Consider the following 25,366-nt stretch of genomic DNA (forward strand, 5'->3'; position numbering starts at 1 on the left):
AGCTCCTTGTGGTTTTGATTTGCATTTTGCCTGATTATTAGTGATGTTGAGCATCTTTTCATGTATTTGTTGACCATCTGTATGTCTTCTTTGGAAAAAATGTCTGTTAGGTCCTCTGCCCATTTTTAATCAGATTATTTGGTTTCTTGGTGTTGAGTTGTAGAAGTTTTTTATATATTTTGGATATTAACCCCTTTATCAGATATATCATTTACAAATCATCTTCACCCATTCAGTAGGTTGCCTTTGTGTTTTATTGATGATTTCCTTTACTGTGCAAAAGTGGGTATAGTCCCAATAGTTCCCTTTTACTTTTTATTTACCTTGCCTGAGGAGGCAGACATACCTAGAAAATTCTTGCTAAGGCTCATGGCAAAGAGATTACTGCCTGTATTTTCTAGAAGTTTTATGGTTTCAGGGGGGGACAGTATATTTGAAGAGAAGCAAACCAAGATTCTGTTTCAGTTGTGTGTGTAACATTTTCTCTGTCTTAAAATTTGAGCCTCAGATTTTTCCATCCACAGAAGAGTGATGCAAATACATCTCCCCATCTATTCTGTAGGGCTCTGTGAACTAAAGGTTATTAAGTACGTAGAGATGCTTTGGCCCCTTTAGAAGAAAGGCACTTAACTTCCTCAAGCCTTCATTATTGTTACTTCCAGTTTTACTTCCCACTGTGTGTCCTTGATCAAGCCACTGAACCAATTGCTTCTGTTGCTCCACCCAACACCCCCCGCCTTTTTTCCAGCCCCCTCTCTTTTTAAGGAAGAGACAATGCTCATTCTTCCCCCATAGACATGACAGTAAATTTATTCTTATTTCATTTTATTTAAACTTATTTTATTTAAATTCAATAAGTTAACATATAGTTAGTTTCAGATGTAGAGATCAGTAGAGATCAGTAATTCATCAGTTGCATATAACATGACAGTAAATTTAAATTGCTTTACATGTGTTTAAAATTACTTGAAGATGTTCAGGAAAATCTGCTGTTATTTGCAGTTTGACTGGCAATTAGGATTATTTTGCACAGATGGAGTATATTTTAATGTAATCCCGAATGTGATTATTTGAAGTTTTTTTTAATATTATGCATAATACTAGAAATAGAGTTTTGAAACCTCCTATAGTCCTTTGTATGTATCCTTCCTTCTCTCTTTCTTCTTTTTTTGTCTAGTATCTAGCTCTATTAAATCCAAGCTTCTCTGTGAAAAGTGGTTAGAACCTTCAGCTTTTTTAAAAATTGTGATAAGATATATATATAACATAAAATTTACCATTTTAACCATGTTCAAGTGTACAATTCAGTGGAATTAAGTACTTTCACATAGTTGTGCAATGTGTACATCCATTTTTGAAAAATGCAGACTCCATAGTTGCTGGATAATATTTGTTTTGTGGACCAATATTGTTATTAAAATTAACTAATATGGACTGTACTGTGTTTCTGACATTTTGTGGAAGCTGTGAGTTTTATAAAACGAGGTCAGTGTTGATTTCAGTGGTCATACATCCTTTTCCTCATTTCATTTCAGAGAATAACCTAAACAACCTATTTGTTTATCCACAGGATGTTTAATTCACATCTCTTTTGGTGTCGCAGGTTGCAAGGCAGGTGGGAATTAACTTGGGGACAGCCATGTCAAGAGGATTGTATCAACCAGCAACAATCTTTATGGGCCGCCAAATGTCAGCTGTCTCAAGCATTGGAGGTTTCAGTACAGAGCAGAAATCTCCCCAGCCCACAAAGAACTTTTCAATTCCTGACCCACATTCACACCGACAGACAGCCCAGAGCGGTAATGTGACAGACAGCTATGTAGTACAAACTAATAGTGACACACAGCGCTTAAATAAGTCTGACAAAATAGATGGAAAGACATCTCTTCAGACTGGTGAGGAAACGCCAGTCACAGCCAGCGCATTGTCTGAGGAGGAACAAACTCATTGCTTGCAGATAGGAAGCAACACACGTCACAGTGAGAGTAGTTTATCTGAAGGCAAAAAGTCTGCTGAACTCCATTCCCCGTTACGGGAAAGATTAAGTCCAGAGAACAGAACCACGGATTTAAAGTGTGACAGTTCCAGTAGATCAGCAGGATCAGAGGGAGAAATACTGACACAGGAACATATTGAAGTCAAGGAAGAAAGAGCCAGACCGCCAGTCTCTCCGATATCAGTCTCAGAATACTGTGCATTTGAAAATAAGTGTTCTCAAGAGAAGGATTCTGCTTGGGAAGGTTTCTCAGGTGGGGTGAGAGGCTGAGCTTGTTTGCTGATTTTTGTTGGTGTTTAGTTTTGGGGGTGGTAGTGTTCTTATGTAAGAAAAACATATACTCTTTAATTTTTTCTCTGTCAAAAAAGCAAACCAGTGACTTGTCCAACAAATTCCATTCTAATGAATTCTTGAATATAGGCATAGAAATATTTTTGCAAGCTGATTTGCTGACTTTAAAGCCCACTGTGATATTTTTATTGACTTTTCATGTACTATAGTTAGTTGTGGATTGTTTCTACATGTATTTAGCTGAGTAATTCTGCCTGTGAGGCAGAACATGTTTACCTCGCTTCTCCCAGAAGTTAGTGATCGGTAATCTATGCGTATCCCCTCTTACAGATCATCTTCCTCCCAGGGACCCAGAGTCACAGAAACCCTTTAGAAAAATGCAGGAAGAGCAGGAGGAGAAAAGTTTGAGCAGCAGTAGCAGTGACCTCACAGTCTCTGTAAGTGAAGATGATCTCATTTTCAAGAGTCCAGAACCACAGCCAAATCTGAGTGACAAGATGGAAGGAGAAGATGGAATAGAGGCCTTAAAATTAATCCACTCTGAGCAAGAAAGAGATGCCCTATCCACCGAAAAACATAATTGTATTTTGCAAAACCTAAGCTCTCCTGATTCAAAAAAGGAATCCTCCACTAACTCACCAACAAGAGAGTAAGCCATTCAATTTTTTTTTTACTGTTCTGTTTTTAATTATAGACATTTTTAGAGACTATTCCACTGAATGTATTATTGAATCCTCAGCCATGGATGGATAAGTTCCTTAAGTCTCATAAACAGTCTTTTAGATAAGGTCTGATTTTTCTTTTCTTTTTTTAAATGAAATAGCTTTAAAAGTCTGAATATCATTGAATTATGGTGATTGGCAGTTTATAATTATATCCAAACAATCTCTAGTTAATTTTAAGTCATTCCTCCCACACCCTGCCTTACAGCCTTTTAGAAAAGAAATCATTTTTGAAGTTGTGGTTAACACAAGTGACAAATAGTTAAACTTACTAGGAGTTCATCTTTAGAGACTAAGAACTTTGTATCTGATTAATTTGCTTAATCCTTTTATTCCTTGCCATGGTATCATATGGTTAAATATGAGTTTACAAGTTCTGTTACAAGTATTTCTAAGTCAGCTTTCCTTTTCTGAATGTAAAAAATGAGGACACTGGAATCTTTAATGTTAAATAGTAACAACATCCATGTTATGCATTCTGAGCACTTAACAATATTCACCTTATAGGGGCGCCTGGATGGCTCAGTCGGTTGAGAGTCTGACTTTTGGTTTCGGCTCAGGTCATGATCTCATGGGTCGTGGGATAGAGCTGTCTTAGCATTGGGCTCTGTGCTCAGTAGGGAGTCTGCTTGAAAAATTCATTCCCTCTGCCCTTTCCCCCATTCATGCATGCACATTCTCTCTCTCTAAATAAGTCTTTAAAAAATAATATCTAACTCATTGGGACACCTGGGTGGCTCAGTTGGTTGGACGACTGCTTTCGGCTCAGGTCATGATCCCGGAGTCCCAGGATCGAGTCCTGCATCGGGCTCGCAGCTCCACGGGGAGTCTGCTTCTCCCTCTGACCTTCTCCTCGCTCATGCTCTCTCTCACTGCCCTCTCTCAAATAAATAAATAAAATATTTTAAAAAATAATAATAATATATAACTCATAAAAGCTGATTTATGATTTTTACTACTGATTTGTATAGAGAGCATAGAAACTGTTAGAAAACCAATTCTGCGATAAAAAGTAGCATCACATCTCTTGTAGGGATAGGAGGAACCTAAGTAAACAACCCAAGGTAGATCTCATCTTTTAAAAACAGGGAAACCAAGGCCAGGAACATAGGAATGATATTTGAGCCATTCGGGGAGATCTATACAGCCTACCTCCCCAGCCTCCATACTACCTCCAGAACTTTCTTTTATACCGCAATGGTGTCACTCTTTCTTTTCAAGCATCTCAGCAACAGTGAAAAACTAAGTAGGCATTCTTGCATATCTGGGTATATATTCTCTTTTAGAGCACTGTTATCCTTTTCAACATAGTGCTTTTTACCACTCATAATCTACTTATGTGAAAAAGTTTAATTATAGTCTTATTGACTCCAAGCTGGCATTCAAGAAATATTTACTAAGAGCACCCCGAAGTACAAAGTACTTGCACTATGGATGGAAGAACTGACAAGTTTCCTGTCCTGGTTTGTTGTTGCAAAGGCAAGCCAAATGGGTTTGTCTAGTCATAATACTTCTCTCCCATCAAAGGTATTACATCATACATCATCAGAAACTTTATTACTAGAGATAAAATGATCTATTTTGGGTTTTGTATTCACAGGCTTCTTTTTATAGCAACTCATTGGCCAAGTTAGTACTTTGGTAGGCTAACCAGGGGGCTAGTGTACTTACTCAGGATTCATTCTTTTTCTGAGATGAAAAACATTGAGTATGTATATATACATAAACAATGTCAAAAACATTGAGTATATGTATGGAATTAAGAGCATTCTATCTCTCTTTCTCCTATATGAATGCCTTTTTTCTTTGACCTTAAAGCCAAGCTCCTTGGAATATGGGGATATGGTTTTCCAAAATTTATTGGGAAATATGGGCACTTGGGGAATTTTTAAATATTTGCCTTAAAAGAACGCCCCCAGAATGAAAGGTCAGTCAGCACTGGTTGATATTTGTGCTATCAGATTTGAGCCTATTGATTTTTTGTGGTGCAAGTACTCCCCATGAATAGGTTGAAAGTGGTTTTATTTATTTTTTATTTTTTTTTAAAGATCTTATTTATTTATTTGACAGACAGAGATCACAAGTAGGGAGAGAGGCAGGCAGAGAGAGAGAGAGGAGGAAGCAGGCTCCCTGCTGAGCAGAGAGCCCGATGCGGGGCTCCATCCCACGACCTGGGATCGTGATCTGAGCCAAAGGCAGAGGCTTTAACCCACTGAGCCACCCAGGCACCCCGAAAGTGGTTTTAAATGATGCTGGTTAACCTGCTGAGATTCCCACTGCTTTTGAGGCTCTACTTTGTCTTTCTTATTATTTAGCTTGAGCTACTCTTCTTTGCTCTAAGGGTTAATTATTAATCTGGGGTTATAATCATATTTATAGAGCTGACACTGTGACCTCAAAGGTTCATTACCTCGGTTTACTTTAGGGTCTTTTGGGGGCTTAGAGAAAAGTCATTTGAATGAATTTTAGTTAACAAAGATGAGGAGGTGGGACAAAGGCAGACACATAGGAAGATACAAACAGAAAACCATTACCTCTGATGATGATAGTTATGATGTTTTAGCACATCTCTGTGCCAACTGAATTGCTGTGTTTGGACATAAAACTTGGTCTTTAGCTTCCTGGCAGTAAAGGTGAAAAGAGGAGTACAGTATGCTGAATAGTTTCCATCTGAGGGGAAAAATGAAGCCAAGGATGATTTTTGTGTTATTTGGTTTTTGTTTTGTTCAGAAAAAAATTGAATGGCTCTTTTGAAATATAGTTCAATACCATACAATCCACGCATTTGAAGTGTACAATTCAAGGGTTTGGTGTATATTACATTACTGATTTGTAAAAATTGTGCTATAATATAAAAAATATTTAAAAAGTACCACCTTAAGCATATAATTTAGTGTTAGCACCATATCGTGCAACCATCACCAGTATTTCCAAAAGTTGTTCCTCACCCCAAATATAAACTCCATGATCAGGAAGCAGTAACTCTCCATTCTTTCCTCCTCCCAGTCTCTGGTAACCTCTAATCTACTTTCTGCCTATGAATTTGTCTATTCTGTTGGTAATTATACTATATTTGACCTTTTGTGTCTGGCTTATTTCAGTTAGCATAAGGTCTTTGAAGTTCATACAGGTTGTTGCAAATATCAGAACTTCATTCTATTTTATGGCTAAGTAATATTCCAGCATATGGATATACCACATTTTATATATCCATTCATCTGTTGATGGACACTTGGGTTGCCACTACCTAAAAGCCAAGTGTTTTTGAGAAGCTTCATAACCCAATTCCATGGCTACTTCCAGATATTGAATTCTGGATTCCTTCATCACAGGTTATAATTAACCCTTCTCATAAGAAAGCATACTAAAATGAAACTGAGGGAAAAAAAATGTCCAAAAGAATCTTGCTATTCTTTAAGAGTAAATAGTTTGCTGCAAACGTTGGTACAAAGCTCCATGATTTAAAACACCAGAAATTTATTACTTTTCACGTATCAGGTGGTTTGGCTCAGTGTCATTTGGGGCCATAGGGATAATTTGGCCATGAGCCCCTCTTCATCCAGGAGAGTAGTTCACCCTGTCACCTGGTGGTGGTAGCAGAGTTCCCAAGACAGCAAGACAGCAAACCCCAGAGCCCAAGTGCTTTTAGAATGTCTGCCTGAGCCACATTCATTCCTGTCCTATGGCTAAAGAAAGTCACAGGCCCCAGCCCAGTTTCAACAGGTGAAAAAGTGAAGAGGTCACCTCTTGATGGAATAAGTGGCAGAGTCACATTATAAAAAGTGTGTGTAGTGGAGGAGACACACAGGAAAGGGCAGTTTATGGTCATTTTTTGCAAGCCACCACAGTACCTTAGGACAAATTCAAAGGAAGATAAACTCAGTGTGAATTCAAAGGGCAGGAAAAGTTTTGCACAGGTGTTCATGCAGCATCTTGAAGGCTGTTGAGGCTTTGAGTAAGAAGGCAGTAGAAAGAGGCGAGTTAGATATGGAGGAAGAGTACAGAAAGGCACATAGTTGGAGAGAGCACAGAGGGCAAAGGAGGGCAGAGCCTAGGGTGTGACTGAGGCTCACTGAACAGGACTCCTTAAAGAAAAGGTTTAAAATGGTGCCTGACGTGTGGCCAGGAACAGGCCTAGAATCAGGTAAATGAATTCAGAGTTCATTTTCTACCTTTTGCACAACTGCTGAAGGGTAGTATGGTGTGTAACTTCACTTAGGAAGATTAATCTGACATGATTAGTCTCATCAGAAAACTAATCATCCACAATGAGGTAGGCAGAATTCTGAGGTGGTTCCCAAGAGTCCTGCCTCCTGGGTGCACTCTGTCTCATCCATTTGCCTTGAGTGTGGGTGGGACTGTGCATCTGATGGATTTCCCTCCCACAATTAGTCTATATTATATGATAGACATGAGGATTTTGCAAATATGATAAAGTCCCAAATCAGTTGCTTTTGAGCTAATCAAAAAGGAATTATCCAGAGTGGGCCTGACCTAAGCAGATCAGCCTTTACAAGGGCTTGGGTCTTTATGAAGTCAGAGATTCAAAGCTGCTGGTATACTCTCCTATGTGCCTTGAAAGAGCAAACTTGCCATTTGCCAAGAAGGCCAGAAGGCAAGAAATGGTTCGCAGGAGGTTCATTTGCCAACAACCAGTGAGCTTGGAGGAAACCCAGAGTTAGACAAGATTGCAGACCTGGCCACTGCCTTGATTTCTGCTTGGTGAGACTGAGTGAAAGACTCCACTAGCCTAGGGGTGCCTGGGTGCCTCATTTGGTTAAGCATCTACCTTTGGTTTCGGCTCAGGTTATGATCTCAGGGTCATGAGATCCAGACCTGTGTTGGCCTCTGTGCTCAGGGAGAATCTGCTTGAGATTCTCTCTCTCCCTCTGCAACTTGCCCCGCTTATGTGCTCACTCTCTCTCTCTCTCTCTCTCTCTCATTACGCTTATGGTACTATATTTAGGTATAAGATCACCTAGATTTTCTCTTATGTTATCTTCTAGAAATAGTTTACATTTAGATCTGTGATCCATTTTGGGTTAATTTTTGTGAATGGCAAAAGATCAGTTTCCAGATTCATTTTGTCTTTTTGCTTGTGGTTGTCTTATTTGTTCCAGTACCATCTGTTCATAAGACTGTCCTTTTTCCATTGAAGAGTTGAGTAGTTTATTTGTGTAGATCAGTTTCTGGACTTTCTATTCTATTCCGCTGATCTGTTCACCAGTACTATACCGTCTTCATTATAGTAGTTTTGTAGTAAATCTTGAAGTCATCTAGTATTAGTCCTCTGACCTTGCTCTTCTTCAGTATTGTATTGGCTCCTGTAGGTCTTCTGCTTTCCATATAGACTTTAGAATCAGTTTTTCATTATCCAGAAAAATAACTTGCTAAGATTTTGATTGATATTGTATTGAACCCGGAGTTGGGATTCAAAGGGACACCTGGCTGGCTCAGTCAATAGAGCATGTAGTTTTGGATCTCAGGTTCGTGATTTCCAGGCCCACATTGGGTGTGGAGCCTACTTTAAAACAAGAAGGAAGGAAGGTAGGTAAGTGGAAGGAAGGAAGGAAAGAGGGAGAGGCGGGCAGGGAGGGAGGGAGAGATGGAAAGAAGGGAGAGAGAAAGGGGGGAGGAGAGAAATAAAAGATATAGACTTAGGAATTCAAGTTGAGAGAAACTGATATCTTAAAATGTTGAGACTTCCTATGCCTGAACATGGAATATCTCTTCATTTATTTGATCTTTGGTTTTTTTTCATCAGTTTTGTAGTTTTCTTCTGGTAGTTCTTCTACATATAGACTGTTATATTTATTCTTAAGTATTTTTCTTTTTTGGTGCTAATTTAAATATATTGTGTTTTTAATTTCAAAATCCAGTTGTTCATTGCTGCTATATAAGAAAGCAGTTGACTTTAAAAAAATTACATTCAACTTAATTAAAATATACTGTATTATTATTTTCAGAGGTAGAAGTCAGTGATTCAACAGTTGTATATAACACCCAGTGCTCATTACTTTAAGTGCCCTTCTTAATGTCCATCACCCAGTTACCCCATCGCCCCACCCACCCCCCTCCAGCAGCCCTCAGCTTGTTCCTATAGTTAAGAATCTCTTATGGTTTGTCTCCCTCTCTGTTTTAATATTATTTTATTTTTCATGCCCTTCCCCATATTCATATGTTTTGTTTCTTAAATTTTACAGATGAGTGAAATCATATGGTATTTGTCTTTCTCTGACTGACTTATTTCAGTTAACATAATAACCTCTAGTTCCACCCACATCACTGCAAATGGCAACATTTCATTCTTTTTGATGGCTGAGTAATAGTCCATTGTGTGTGTGTGTGTGTGTGTCTATACCACATCTTTTTTGTCCATTCATCTGTCTATGGACATCTGGGCTCTTTCCATAGTTTAACTATTGTGGACATGGCTGCTATAACCATTGGGGTGCAGGTGCCCCTTTGAATCACTATGTTTGTATCCCTTGCATGAATTTCTAGTGGTGCAATTGCTGGGTAGTAGGGGAACTCAATTTTTTAACTTTTTGAGGAACCTCCATACTGTTTTCCAGAGTGACTGCACCAGTTTGCATTCCCACCAACAATGTAAGAGGGTTCTCCACATCCTCACCAACATCTGTTATTTCCTTAGTTGTTAATTTTAGCCATTCTAACCAGTGTAAGGTGGTATCTCATTGTGGTTTTGATTTGTATTTCCCCAATATCAAGTGATACTGAGCATTTTTTCATGTGTCTCTTGGCTATTTGCATGTCTTCTTTGGAGAAATGTCTGTTTATGTCTTCTGCCGATTTCTTGACTGGTTTTCTGTTTTTTGGGTGTTGAGTTTGATAAGTTCTTTATAGATTTTAGATGCTAGTATTTTATCTGATAAAACATTCGCGAATATCTTCTCCCATGCCATAGGTTGCCTTTTAGTTTTGTTTCCTTTGCTGAGAAAGCAGCTGACTTTTATATATTAACCGTATATCCTGCAACATTCCTATAATTATTATTAGCTCCAGGAGTTTTTGTTGTTGATTCTTTAGGATTTTCAACATACATAAACATGTCATCTGTGAATAAGAGTTTTATTTCTTTCTTCTCAACCTATATGCCTTTTATTTTCTTTCTTATTGCATTAGCTAGGAATTCTAGTACAGTGTTGAACAGGAGTAGTGAGAGGAGACATTCTTGCCATGTTGCTGATCTTATGGGGAAAGCATCTGGTTCTTTGAAATTAAATATAATGTTAACTGTAGGTTTTTTGTTCTTGATCGGTTGAAGAATATCTGTTCTTTACCAAGTTGAAGAAATTTCCCTTTATTCTTGGTTCACCAAAAGTTTTTATCATGAATGGGTGTTGACTTTTGTTATATGCTTTTTCTGCACCTAATGGTACAATCATACCATTTTTCTTCTTTACCTTGGGATGTGATGGATTACATTCATTGATTTTCAAATAATTGAACCAGCCTTCTGTACCTGGTATAAAATCCAACTGGTCATGATGTGTAATTTTTTTAACACATTCTTAGATCAAGTTTGCCAATACTTTTTTTTAAGATTTTTTATTTCTTTATTTAACAGAGAGAGATTACAAGTAGGCAGAGAGGCAGGCAGAGAGAAGGGGGGTGGGAAGTAGACTCCCTGCTGAGCAGAGAGCCTGATGCGGGGCTCAATCCCAGGACCCTGAGATCACAACCTGAGCCGAAGGCAGGCTTAACCCACTGAGCCACCCAGGCGCCCCCAATATTTTTTTTTAAGATTTTATTTATTTAGTAGAGAGAAAGAGCACAAGCAGGGGGAGTGGGAGGCAGAGAGAGAGAGAGGGAGAGGGAGAAGCAGGACCCCACGCAGAGCAGGGAGACCAGCCCAGGGGCTCAATCATAGGAACCTGAGATCATGACCTGAGTGAAGGCAGACGCTTAACCGACTAGAGCCACCCAGGTGCCCCAGTTTGCTAATATTTTTTTGAGAATTTTTGCATTTATGTTCATGAGAGATAGTGATCTATAGTTTCCTTTCTTATAATGTCTTTATCTAGTTTTGGTGTAAGGGTAATTCTAGCCTTACATAATGAGTTAGGAAGTGTTCTTTTGGCTTCTATCCTCTGAAGGAGATTCTGTAGAGAGTTGGTAAAATTTCTTCTTTAAATGTTTGGCAGAATTTGCCAGTGAACTAATCTGCCCCTGGTACTTTCTGTTTTAAAAGATTATCAATTACTAATTCAATTTCTTTAACATATATAGTTCTAGTAACGATTGTCGGTTTCTCTTTATGTAAGGTTTGGTAGATTGTGTTCTTCTAGGAATTGGTTCATTTCATCTTTATCAAATTTGTGAGTATAGAGTTATTTATACTATTCCTTTATTATCTCTTTAATGCACACAGAATCAATAATGATTGTCTGCCATTCATTCAAACATTTGAATATTTTCTTTTTTTCCCCGTGGTTAGCCTTATATTATGGGTTGAATGTTTGTGTCTCCCAAAATTCATATGTTGAGGGGTGCCTGGGTGGCTCAGTCAGTTAAGCATCCGCCTTCCACTTAAGTCATGGTCCCAGGTTCCTAGGTTTGAGCCCGGTGCTAGGCTCCCTATTCATTTGGGAGCCTGCTTCTCCCTCTCCTTCTGCTTGCTGCTCCCCCTGCTTCTGCTCTCTTTGTCTCTGTCTGGCAAATAAATAAATAAAAACTTTATTAAAAAAAATCATAAGCACTGGAAATTGAAGCTCCAGTGCTGCAAGTGTGACTATATTTAGAGATATGGCCTATGAAGAGGTCATCTAGGTTAAATGAGGTCATAAAAAAGAGGCTTTAATCCGATAAGCCTGGAGCCCTTACAAGAAGAGGAAGAGACACCTGGATAGATGTTTACCCATTTTGTTGGCTTTTCTTTTTTCAAAGAAACAGGTTTTTGTTTTGTTGATTTCCTCTATTGTTTTCTTGTTTTCAATTCATTGATTTCTTCTGTAAATTTTATTATTTCTTTTCTTCTGCTTACTTTGGAAAATCTCTTCTTTTTTCTCTAGTTTTCTAAGGTGGAAGCTTAGATTGATGATTTTAGACCTTTCTTCTTTTCTAATATGTGTGTTCAGTGCTATAAATTTCCCTGTAAGCCCTGCTTTTGGTACATCCCACAAATTTTGATAATTTGTGCTTTCATTTTCACTTGGTCGAAATATTATTTAATTTCTCTTGAAACATCTTCTTTGACCCATGTGTTCTTCAGAAATGTGTACTTTTAATGTCCAAATATTTTGAGATATCCTAACTATGTTTCTGTTATTGATCTTTAGTTCAATTCCACTGTGGTCTGAGGGCGTACTTTCTATGAATTCTGTTCTTTTAACTTCTTTGGGGTGTATTTAATGACCCAGAATATGGTTTGCCTTGGCAAATGTTCCATGTGAGCTTGAGAAAAATGTGTATTTTGCTGTTGTTAAGTGACATATCCTATAAATATGTCAGTTGGATCCAGTTGACTAATGGTGCCCTTCACATCAGCTATATTCTTGCTGCTTGTTTACCTGCTGGATATGCCAAGTTACAGAGGTGTGTTGAAGTATTCAATTGTAATGATTGATTTACCTGTTTCTCCTTGCAGTTCTATCAGTTTTGCCTATGTATTTTGGTTCTCTGTTGTTGGGTGCATACACATTAGGGGTTTTGTGATATTCCTAGGTGTAGTTTTTTGAATATTTATCCTGCTTCATGTTTTCTGATCTTCCTGAGTCTGTAGTTTGGTGTCTGTCATTAACTTTGGAGAATTCTTGCCCATTATTACTTCAAATATTTCTTCTGTTCCTTTCTCTCTTCTTCTGATACTCCCATTATTTGAATGTTACACCCTTTGTAATTACCTCACAGTGCTTGGATATTCTGTTCCTTTTTCATTTTTTTTTCATTGTTCTTTCTCTTTGTATTTCATTTTGGGAGGTTTGTACTAACGATATCTTCTGGCTCATTGATTCTTTCCTCAGCTAAGTACAGTCTACTTGTGAGCCCATCACTGATATTTTGTTTTGAATTGTATGTTTATGTTTTTGGTTTTGAAATTAGGCAGACCATTTTAAATTAATTATTCTTTTTAAATCCCTGTATGAAGGAATCAAATTGTTGTTCTTCTAATTATAGTACCCTAATTGAAAATCATGTTCTATTATTCTATTTTGATTCAACCAGAATATTTTGAATGCCTCTTAGGCCCAGAGCTCTGTATTGTGCAGTATGGGATTGGGGCAATTTAAAATATGGCCACAAATTCTTTTTTTAATTTTTAATTTTTTAATAAACATATAATGTATTATTAGCCCCAGGGGTACAGGTCTGTGAATCACCAGGTTTACACAGTTCACAGCACTCACCATAGCACATACCCTCCCCAATGTCCGTAACCCCACCACCCTCTCCCGACCCCCCTCCCCACAGCAACCCTCAGTTTGTTTTGTGAGATTAAGAGTCTCTTATGGTTTTTCTCCCTCCCAATCCCATCTTGTTTCATTTATTCTTTTCCTACCCCCCAAACCCCTCACATTGCATCTCCACTTCCTCAAATCAGGGAGATCATATGATAGTTGTCTTTCTCTGATTGACTTATTTCACAAGCATAATACCCTCTAGTTCAAACCATGTCGTCATAAATGGCAAGATTTCATTTCTTTTGATGGCTGCATAGTATTCCATTGTATATATATACCACTTCTTCTTTATCCATTCATCTGTTGATGGACATCTAGGTTCTTTCCATAGTTTGGCTATTCTGGACATTGCTGCTATAAACATTTGGGTGCCTGTGCCTCTACATTTGTATCTTTAGGGTAAATACCCAGTAGTGCAATTGCAGGGTCATAGGGTAGCTCTATTTTCAACTTTTTGAGGAAACTCCATGCTGTTTTCTCGAGTGGTTGCACCAGCTTGCATTCCCACCAACAGTGTAGGAGGGTTCCCCTTTCTCCGCATCCTCGCCAGCATCTGTCATTTCCAGACTTGTTAATTTTAGCCATTCTGACTGGTGTGAGGTGGTATCTCATTGTGGTTTTGATTTGTATTTCCCTGATGCCGAGTGATGTGGAGCACTTTTTCATGTGTCTGTTGGCCATCTGGATGTCTTCTTTGCAGAAATGTCTGTTCATGTCTTCTGCCCATTTCTCGATTGGATTATTTGTTCTTTGGGTGTTGAGTTTGCTAAGCTCTTTAAAGATTTTGGATACTAGCCCTTTATCTCATATGTTGATTGCAAATATCTTCTCCCATTCTGTCAGTTGTCTTTTGGTTTTGTTAACTGTTTCCTTTGCTGTGCAAAAGCTTTTGATCTTGATGAAATCCCAATAGTTCATTTTTGCTCTTGCTTCCCTTGCCTTTGGCGACGTTCCTAGGAAGAAGTTGGCTGTGGCTGAGGTCGAAGAGGTTGCTGCCTGTGTTCTCCTCAAGGATTTGGATGGATTCCTTTCTCACATTGAGGTCCTTCATCCATTTTGAGTCTATTTTCGTGTGCGGTGTGAGGAAATGGTCCTGTTTCATTTTTCTGCATGTGACTGTCCAATTTTCCCAACACCATTTGTTGAAGAGGCTGTCTTTTTTCCATTGGACATTCTTTCCTGCTTTGTCGAAGATTAGTTGACCATAGAGTTGAGGGTCTATTTCTGGGCTCTCTATTCTGTTCCATTGATCTATGTGTCTGTTTTTGTGCCAGTACCATAGTGTCTTGATGATGACAGCTTTGTAATAGAGCTTGAAATCTGGAATTGTGATGCCACCAACTTTGGCTTTCTTTTTCAATATTCCTTTGGCTATCCGAGGTCTTTTCTGGTTCCATATAAATTTTAGGATTATTTGTTCCATTTCTTTGAAAAAAATGGATGGGATTTTGATAAGGATTGCATTAAATGTGTAGATTGCTTTAGGTAGCATAGACATTTTCACAATATTTGTTCTTCTAATCTATGAGCACAAAACCGATTTTTGTATTTTGTTTTTGTATTCTGCACCTTTACTGAGTCATCAGAATATAAATGCATTTTAAATCATATAACCTGAAAACAGCCCAAGCTTGACCAATATCCAAGGTCAGGAAGATAACAGGAATCGACAAAGGAATCTGAGACAGGCTGTAGGGAAGAACAAGGAGAATCAAGAAGTTGTGTTGTAGGTGCCAAGTGGGGTGTTTCAGGTGGTGTTTAGAAAGATTAAGTAACCTTCCCAGGTCACAAAGCTAGTCAGATGTACAGCTAGCATCCATACACATAGATGCCAGAATTCATGCTCAATTTCTGTGCTCTATCACCCAAATCACAGTCATAATGACAACGATATCCTTTAATAGCACCAACTCTGTGCCAGGCACTGTTATAACACCATTGTAATCCATTTATTCCTATTTTTTTTAAAGATTTTATTTATTTATTTGACAGACAGAGATCACAAGTAGGCAGAGAGGCAGGCAGAGAGAGAGAGAGAGGAGGAAGCAGGCTCCCCGCCGAGCAGAGAGCCCGACGCGGGGCTCGATCCTGGGACCTTGAGATCATGACCTGAGCCGAAGGCAGAGGCTTAACCCACTGAGCCACCCAGGCGCCCCCATTTATTCCTGTTATTATCACCATTTTACAGAGGAGGAAGCAGACACAGAGAGGGTATATTCAAAGTTACAAATCTCAGTGCATTTTGAACTCGGCTGCCTAGGTCCACAGTCTGCAGTCCTAACTAGTATGCTGGACTGTTTCCCAGTAACACTCTCCTTTCTAAATAACTGGAGTGTCATCAAGGATAATATTTCATAAGGTTGAATAAAGAAGCTCAGGAAGCAAATTAGATTCTTTAATTAGAAAAAGAAAAGAAAACTAATCTGTGGCAATTTGACCTTTTGCTCTGTACACATTGATTTTTGTGCCTTCAAGTTTCAAATGAGCTGCTGAAGTGCTATGCCTTTCTTCACACTTGAACAAAGGACCTGTAAAGTTACTTTGTTTTTTCTCCCCGTGGAGTATGACTGAAAGCAAAATGTAATGCTGCCTTTTACGTTAAGTCAAATGAAGCCTTGGTTTCTCAAGGACATAAAAATGTGATCACATAGATCGAATCTCATCCAATGATACTAATTTAGCACATCTTCAAAGTTAAACATAGGAAGGAAGTTTTTGTATCTGCGAAAGTTTTGCTACTGGAAATCACATTTTCAGGAATTCTAAGTTACAACTGTGTTCCTTTAGAACTTACCCTAAATTCACTTAAAGAGGAGCTGGAAAATTCAGCATTGCTTCAGATGGGATGATGCCTTCAGATATCTCGGTTGCTTTTTTTCTTCACTACTGCCACTTGTTTTTCAGGACATGACCTCTAACCCTCAGTGCAGGTGGCCTCCTGAGTTTTTTCTTGCCACCCCACAGATTCTGCCCTTTGTTCCCAAAGTAAGGTTGTGTGTTACACTTTTGGGAAGATTACCCAGTGCCAGCAGGTGGGGCCATCGGTATATCTTTTTCATGTTCTACTTGGCACGCCATTCTCCAGTTCTGCTTATGCCTCTTGTTTTTAGCTAATCTATTTTGATCAGAAAAATCTGAGACTTCCTTTATGCCTACTTTGGTTAAAATTTGAAAAGTCCAGAATCAGATTTCCAAGAGGGCAGTAATTCTAATACCTGATCATTAGCAAAACAGGCAGTAATCACAGTCATTGTTACTTGCTGTCTGTGCAGGAGATTTAAAAAAACAAAAAACAAAAAACAAATAAACAAATAACTCCATTGGCCATCTTGAACCTGATTCCTTAGCCTTTGCCAGCCATCCCACCCTATCCACTGGTCTGGGTAAGAAGAGGTGAGTGACATATAGGGAACACAGGTTTGGGAATACTGAGAAGCACTTGTGAAGTTACAGCCTGAAGAACTTCTTTAAACATTTTTCACAAGACAGGTCTATCAGTGAAGATTCCAAAAATATTAGTTTGATTACTTATTCCAGTTCTTAAATGCTCATGTGTATACTTATGTTTTCATTCATCTCAAGTCAATTTGCAAAGCTAGAAATAGATCCATTTTCTAAGTTTTCAAATGTGTGGGCCTATTTTGTATTTTAGAATTTCTACTCTGTCAATAATTATGCGCCTTTTCTCATTCATAATTTTATGTCTGCCCTACTTTTTTAATCAATTAACCCTGCATGAGATTTGTCTATTTTGTTGATTTCTTCAAATCAGATTTGATCCCACAGATTGCTTTTTTAAAAAATCGCATTCATTTCTATTATTATCTTTATTATTCCTTTATTTCTTTCCTTGGTTTTCTTATGTGGTTCTTTTGCCAAGGCTTTAAAACTTTAAATTTCCCTGAATACTGTTTGATTTGTACCCCGCTGGTTATCAATGTCAGTTTTAAATATTTTAATTTAGGGATGTCTGGGTGGCTCAGTGGGTTAAGCCGCTGCCTTTGGCTCAGGTCATGATCCCAGGGTCTGGGATTGAGTTCCGCATCGGGCTCCTTGCTCAGCGGGGAGCCTGCTTCTCTTTCCACCTCTGCCTGCCGCTCTGCCTGCTTGTGATCTCTGTCTGTCAAGTAAATAAATAAAATCTTAAAAAAAATATATTTTAATTTAATTATCTTAATGTTTGTAAATAAGTATTAAACTTTCTTCTTTGACACAGGCATTATTTAGAAGTTTTTTTTTTAAGTTCTTAAACATTGAGAGAAAGAAGGATCATCTTTTTATTTTAGATATCCAGTTTTATCACATTTTTGGCAGAGACTGTATTCTGAACAGCATCTGCTCTTAGCCTTTGTTGATTGGTCACAATAATGGACAGTTTTTATAAATGCTCATGTGTGCTTGAAAAGAATGTATATTCAACTCTTTGTTAGATGTAGAGTTCTATATGTTTCCATTAGCTCAAACTTATTAATTACATAGTTCTAACCTGTGTATCCACTAATTTTTGATCTACAAGTTTCTGACCTCTCAAAATCTATTGTTAGTATTTTTACATTCTGGACAATATTTTACATTCCAGTATTTTACATTCCTGGACAATATAAGTACCTTAGACACTGTACCCCCATTTATTCCCTGAGGGTCTATTTTCTTTTATTTCTTTTGGTTTTTAATCACTGTCTTGTTTTTCTCAAATCTCTAGTAATTTTTTTTTAATATTTTATTTATTTATTTGACAGAGATCACAAGTAGGCAGAGAAGCAGGCAGAGAAGCAGGCAGAGAGAGAGAGAGAGGAAGAAGCAGGCTCCCTGCTGAGCAGAGAGCCTGATGTGGGGCTCGATCCCAGGATCCTGGGATCAGGACCTGAGCCAGAGGCAGAGGCTTTAACCCACTGAGCCACTCAGGTGCCCCTCTAAGTAATTTTTGAGTGGCTATTATATAGGAGCATTTTCAAAGTGATTTCAGACCTGGGAAGTTCTCCTCCTCTGAAGAGGCAGAATGCTTCTGGCAGGTATCTGGGGCAGAAGCAATCCTGGATTCTTTCATCCAGCTATGAGGATTTTGATGGTTTGGAGCCAGACTTTGGTCCCTTTGACCACCAGACTATTGTTTCACCCTTATCTGCAGGAAGTAGCCCTTTGAAGTTCCAGTTCAAGGTGTGAGTGATTTATTAGGGTTCCCTTCTTTAGTATTAGGGTTCCCTTCTTTAGTAAACCTGAACATCAGTTTTTATTCTCTAACTCTGGGGTGTTGTCTAAAGCTCTGTCCAGCTTTTCAGGCTTTCAGCCTCCTGTTCTGGAATTGGCACATGCCCTTCAAAGAAAAGTTGCCCCACATATTAGGTTCATTTCTCTGAATTTCCTTGTTTCTACATTTTGGTCCTATAATTCTTCATTACCTATCTCTCTAATGCTATCAAGGAGATTTTTCAAATAAATATATGTTTTTGTTCTTGATGTAAGGTTTCACATCTATTACCTAGGATGCCATTAGGAGAAGCTAAAGTCCTTGTCAAATGCACTTTTAAAAATAAATGTTATTATTAAAGTATAGCATATACATCAGAAAGTGAACAAATCATAATATTCTGTTTGATTACTTATCACAGAGTGAACACCCCTGGTAGCCCTGACCTGTCAAGAGATGGTATCAGCACCCAAAGCCAACCCTGTGTCCCCTCTCCCTTCTCCCTCCTCATTGCTTCCACTGACTTCTGCTTCTTTTCTGAAGACCAGGAAACCAGATATCATTTGGCCCCTTTCAGTTTTAAATATGAAATGCATTGCTTTGGCCAAGGCCTTCCTAATTTGGTTTGAGTTTTCCCCTTTATTAATTAATTTATTATTATTTTATTTATTTATTTATTGCCTTTTCCCCTTTAAATCTGTTACATGGAAGGTTTTCTCCCCTTCCATTTTATCTTTTTTCCCCTGTATGAGCCCTCTCAAGTCTTCTAACAATTTGTCTCTTTAGATTGCACACAATACTTTCTTGTTTCTCTGTGTGCAGTTACTAGAGAGCCTTCCAAACTCATGACTATCGGCTGACATGTAGAATATGCTATTTCAGAATGTTATGTTTTATACACATTTACAAAGAATCATCCAGAATATGAAACTGTTGTCTTACTTTTATTTCTCCCATCAGGCTAATGCTATCTCTAATCCCCTTTCTTTAAAGATGATCTTAAGAAACAAATCAGGAATCCATTTATTCGGTTAAAATGTTCTCTTGCTCTCTGCCTGCTGTAGACATATTGTGAAATCACAGGAGGAATGGCAGAACTGTGACCTCTGTGATTGTCATCTTGTATCTCCTTTTGGCTAGTATTACAATTGACTAATTGAACTTAACTTCTGGTTCTCACCTTCTTCATCAGATTAATTTTTTTCAGCTAAAGAACGTGGTACAGGGGCTGGCCCATGTTGGCATTTGATAATTGGTTAAAGGGAACCTGACATGATGTTTCTAGAAGTCAAGATGTAGGAACATACATGAAATGAAACAGGAATGGTCAGTTTTTTTTGTTTTTTGTTTTTTGTTTTTTAAGTTAGAAATGAACTTGGCTTCTGTCTCTCTTACTTTTGACTCTTGGCAATTTGGTAAATTTACTTTCTAGCATCAAAGAATCCAAATCATGACAAAATGGGTATTTTGTTTTACTTAACTCTTTTCCTTGAGAAGTGTTGGGTATAATGCAGTCACTGTAAGTACAGTTTGTACTTAACATCAGTATATAAGTCACTGCAGAGCCCCAGAAATCTGAGAGTTCACCCAGGAAATTATCATCCATATATGTATGACCAGAAGGTTTCCTAAAAAATGAGGTACTTTCTAGAAAAAAAGATACAGGCATACCTCGATTTTATTGTGCTTCACTTTACTGCGCTTCACAGCTTCTGCATTTTTTACAAATTGGAAGTTCAAGACTTTACTGGGAAGTAACTGCTGATGTGGTAGAAATAACAAGGGAACTAGAATCAGAAGTGGATCCTGAAGATGTGGCTGAGTTGCTACAATCTCATGATCAAACTTTAACAGATAAAGAGTTGCTTCTTATGGATGAGCAAAGAGTGGTTTCTCGAGATGGCATCTACTCCTGGTGAAGATGCTGTGAAGATTGTTGAAATGACAACAGAGATGTTAGCATAGTACATAAATTTAGTTGATAAATCAGTAGCAGGGTTTGAGAAGATTGACTCCTGTTTTTTGTTTTTTTTTTTTTGACTCCTGTTTTGAGACAAGTTCTCGTGTGGGTGAAATGCTATCAAATAGCATTGTCTACTACAGCGGAATCATTCTTGAAATGCTTTGAAATGCTATCAAATAGCATTGCCTACTATGGAGGGATCATTCATGAAAGGAAGAGTCAATTAATGCATCAGACTTCATTGTTTTCTTTTAAGAAATTGCCACAGCCACCCAAGGCTTCAGCAGCCACCACCTCGATCAGTCAATAGCCATCTACATTAAGGCTAGACTCTCCATCAGCAAAAAGATATGACTCACTGAGAGCTCTGAGGATGGTTAGCATTTTTTAGCCATATTTTAAAATTAAGTTATTTACATTGCCTTTTTAGACATAATGCTATTGCACACTTAATAGACCACTACAATATAGTATAAACATAACTTTAATATGTACTGGAAAATGAGAATATTCTTTTGACTCACTCTATTGTGATACTTGCTTTATTGCAATATTCACTTTATTGAGATACTCTCTTTATTCTGGTGGTCCACAATATCTCTGAGGTATGCCTGTAATCAGGGCTGAAAAGTTATCATAAAGGAAAATCAGAGAGTAATCAGCTGTAGGAGTCTCTCTGAAGCAAGAACGTGTGACCAGCTAGAACAGGGTCATCCTGCAGCCCAGGAAGGGGAAGGCTCCAGGCAGAGTGGGGTAGTTCCATATCTATTACTGATATGGGGAGAGAGGCACTGAGTCCAGGGGATAATAACTTGGGAGGTGTCCCCTGGAGTGGGGCAGTGGTGTTTTACCACACTTCACCTGGCCTATCTGAATTCTGTAATATTTTGAGGATTAGGCTTAAGGTTGTTCTACAAGTATGCTAATATTTATAATAATAATGATAATTTTTATTTTGTGCCAGCCACTTTGTACACATTAGCTCATTCATGACAGCAGTCCTATGCAGTAGAGGTGTCATTACCTGCATTTTACTGATAAGGGGACCCAGAATCTCTTCAGGGACTGCGTTCCAGTGCCTTCTGCACTCAGGAAGGGCAGGTGAGCCAGGCCGGCTTTCCTACTTTTATGGCTCCAGAGCTCCCTCTTCTGTGGTTCTCCCATAGTGTTCCTAAGTGTGGCTTCTTACTTTCTCAGATCTCTCACCTCTTTCCCCTCTTCCACTTTAAGTGGAAGGATTCTTTCTTTCTTATTATCTCAGTTCAGCTCAACTTAGAGGTCACTTCTGGCACTTTCTTCTTGAGCTAAACTCTCCACTGTATGGGCATTTAGACCAGAGAGGTCCTAGAGTCTAGGGCCTGCATCACTGCTGCTCCTACGCCCACTGCAGCTCTCTTCTCACCCTTGAAACTGGACCTGCAGACCCCCTTCCAAATGGGCTGCTGTCCTTCCAGTGTGAACCCTGCTGATGTGGAAGCTCTCATGTTCTGGGGGACATCATATATCCCTTTGCTGTCCCTCCCCTTCCTTCTGCACAGTTGCAGGTATAATGGGTTGGGTTGCTATCAGGAGTTAAGTCATACTCCCTCACATTCTGTCATCTGATTTTGTAATAGATGTAACCCATGAGTTTTTGGTTTGCTCTCCTAATTGTTCTCTTTCATTTTATAAGGGAATTCTGAGAGATTTTTTAAAAAGACTATGCTGAGGGGCGCCTGGGTGGCTCACTGGGTTAAGCCTCTGCCTTCGGCTTAGGTCATGATCTCAGGGTCCTGGGATCGAGCCCCGCATCGGGCTCTCTGCTCAGCAGTGAGCCTGCTTCCCCCTCTCTCTGCCTGCCTCTCTGCCTACTTGTGATCTCTCTCTCTCTCTGTCAAATAAATAAATAAAATCTTAAAAAAAAAAAAAGACTATGCTGATACTATTTTCTTTTTACCATTTGATACTTCAGCAAATTACAGCATTTTGTGGGAGATCTCCCTATGGAGTGGTAAGGTGCCATGCCCCAGCTCTCTGGGAGTCAACCAAGAGATGGAGGGGGAGGGGAGGAAAGGAGGGTGGAGACAGAGAAGGAAGGCTAGTGAGATAATGTAGCAGACCAACACTTCTGCCAAGGAGGGAACAGCAGTCAGACCAAATCCTGCTAGGAGTGTAGCTAAACTAGACCTCTTTCAATACAAATTTGAGATCTGAAAGTAGTTTACAATGAGTGGGACAAATTTACCATGGTTTCAGATGTTGGAGAGTAAACTCTGGGAGTCATGTCCTGGTTGTTTAAGACTCAAATAAGGTAGGAGAGACTGGAGCATGGCCAAGTTTCCAAGAAATTAGGGCTAATAGCAAAGGGCCTCGGGGAGAGGTCACATGTAGCCGTGGCCATTAGTAGGCCCAGCTGAGCCTGAAGTCATCCCAGCCCAGGCTGTCGGTGGAAGTATAGAAGCTTCCAAGTAGTTAGAGTCTCCTGAATTCCAGGTCACCCCTAGATGTTCAAGCTGAGGTCCCAGACCATGGAAGAGACAAGCCACTTGCACTGCTCTCTGTCCAAATTCCCAATCCTTAAAAGCATGAGCATAGCAGGTTGTTGGTTTTTGTTTTACACCACTGAATTTGGGTTAACTTGCAACACAGCACTAGATAACCAGAAGACTGGTGGTGATTGGTTCGGCTGGTTGAAGGAAATTAGCCATTCCAGACCATGGGTGGGGGTGGGGGGTGTGGGGGCGTGGGCTAAAGTGTGAGCAAAGGCCCAGAGAGAAGCCAGCACAGCCCAGGTCAAGGGAACTGTTAGTGACTCCCCCTGAAAGTGGCTCCTGTGGCAGAGTATAGCACCTACTACAGGTCAAGGGCACACATTCAGGAGCTGCAAGGGTCTTTCTTCCTTCCAGTTCCAGGGACAGTTTCTTCTTCCCTCCCCTCCAGGGACAGCCTCCGGTCTTGTGTCCTATGGCCAGCCGCTCCAAGAACAAGGATCCTGCTATTGCTCATATTTATAAAAAGGAGATACGGTGGGGGCCAGGGTAACAGGGGCAGGATTGTCATTTTAAGATACCTCCTTAAATTCTTTTCAATCAAATATGAATCTGAATTACATCAGGCATCAGTTGAGTGGCCGACTCTTGATTTGGGCTCAGGTCATAATCTCAGGATCGTGGGGTCGAGCCTCACTTCAGACTCCACACTTCAGGCTCCACATCAGACTCTGCTCAAAAGGCGGTCTGCTTGAGGTTCTCTCTCCTTTCCCTCTCCTTTTGCACCTACCCCAACTTGCACACACTGTCTCTTTCTCTCTCTCTCTCTCAAATAAATAAATGTTTAAAAAAGAAGAAAAAAGAAAAGACATCCATACGAGGTTTTTTTTTTCAAAGTTAGTTTTTTGCCTTTTTGAACATTCATCTGTAAATTATCTTGATATATCAAGTTGCTGCTGGCTACAAATACCAGAAATGCTGTTTAAAACTGCCTAAATAATAAATGTACTTATTATTTCTGGAAGTCCAGGAATAAAGCAGGCCCTGGGGTTGGTTGCTACTGCCCTTCACTTTTGTCCTCAGAGACCCGGGTCCTTTCCCTTTCCTTGCCCTGTCATCCTCAATGCTGGCCTCATCCTAAGGCCAGGAGCACAATGGCGGCAGCAGTGCTATTAATGGACTGAATTATGTCCATTCAAAAGTCATGTTGAAGCCTTTGCCCCCAATTTGATAGTACGTGGTGATGGAGTCTTTAGGAAGTGTTAGGGTTAGATGAAGTCATGAGGGTAAGGCCCTCATGATGGGACTAAACCCTTACAAGAAGTGACATGAGAGAGCTCTCCCTGTCTCTCTGCCATGTGAGGACACAGTAATAAGGCTTCTGTACAAGCCACAAAAGCGTCCTCACCAGGAACCAAGTCAAACAGCATCATGATCTTAGACTTCCTAGCCTCTAGAACTGTGAAAAATAAATATGCTATTTAAGCCACCCAGTCCATGGTATTTTATTATAGCAGCCCAAGCTAATGAATACAAGTACCAAGAACCTCATCTTGATACCACAAAGATAAAGAGATACCAAAGATAGAAAGACACTTATTCTTCTCCAGTCTCTTTGTTAGCAGCAAGGAACACCTTCAGTAGACTTCCCCTAACATCTCATTGACTAAAATTCAGTCACATATCCATTCCTAAGCCAATCACTAGCAAGGATTTTTATAACAGACTGAGATGAGAGAAACCTGTACTGTAAGGCACCAGATAATTAATATTTCAGGCTTTGCTTCTCCTCTTCCCACCCCCATCCCCTTTTCTCCCCCTTCTTCTTTTTAAATCTTAGCTCAAAGGTTGTATAAAAGCAGGCTGTGTCTGGATTCTATCACCCCTGGCTTAGACTAATTGTGATTTACTCCTGAACTGGTGTTACTCGAGGGGGAGGTTGATTACTGAACAAAACTGAGATTCTGTGAAAGGAAAGAAAGGAGCTGGACATTGAATAGGCAACCACAGTGTTGTTACACTTGATTAAAATAAGAGTTTGTGGATACGGGAAATAGGCGTAGGAGCTGTGTCCAAGGCAGAACTCAAATTTTTTATAATGAATAAGTACTACTTTTGTAATGAGAAAAATAATTAAAATAATTATAATTATAACTAATTAATTTCCAAAAATAACTAAACTGAAAACAAGCCCTCAAAACTACCTTTTTAAAAAATTCTAAAGTTAGATTGAGGTTACACAACTCTATGAGTATATTAATAAAAAACATTGAGTATATACTTTAAATGATTTCTATGTTATATGAACTATATT

General features: G+C 39.1%; 1 protein-coding gene across 3 annotated transcripts in view; it reads left to right on the forward strand.

The window, feature by feature from the left end:
- Positions 1-25,366, forward strand: part of KIZ (kizuna centrosomal protein) — a 127,510-nt gene that overhangs the window by 43,639 nt on the left and 58,505 nt on the right. For 2 of the 3 annotated variants that reach the window (XM_032859308.1, XM_032859309.1), the window contains 2 exons: positions 1,604-2,249; positions 2,618-2,936. In XM_032859308.1, the coding sequence (XP_032715199.1) occupies positions 1,604-2,249; positions 2,618-2,936 (965 nt within the window). The remainder of the gene's footprint in view (positions 1-1,603; positions 2,250-2,617; positions 2,937-25,366) is intronic. The other variant, XM_032859310.1, reaches the window with a different exon arrangement.

Source organism: Lontra canadensis, unplaced genomic scaffold (genome assembly GCF_010015895.1).
Source record: "Lontra canadensis isolate GAN:19392208 unplaced genomic scaffold, GSC_riverotter_1.0 scaffold16, whole genome shotgun sequence".
Taxonomy (NCBI): domain Eukaryota; kingdom Metazoa; phylum Chordata; class Mammalia; order Carnivora; family Mustelidae; genus Lontra; species Lontra canadensis.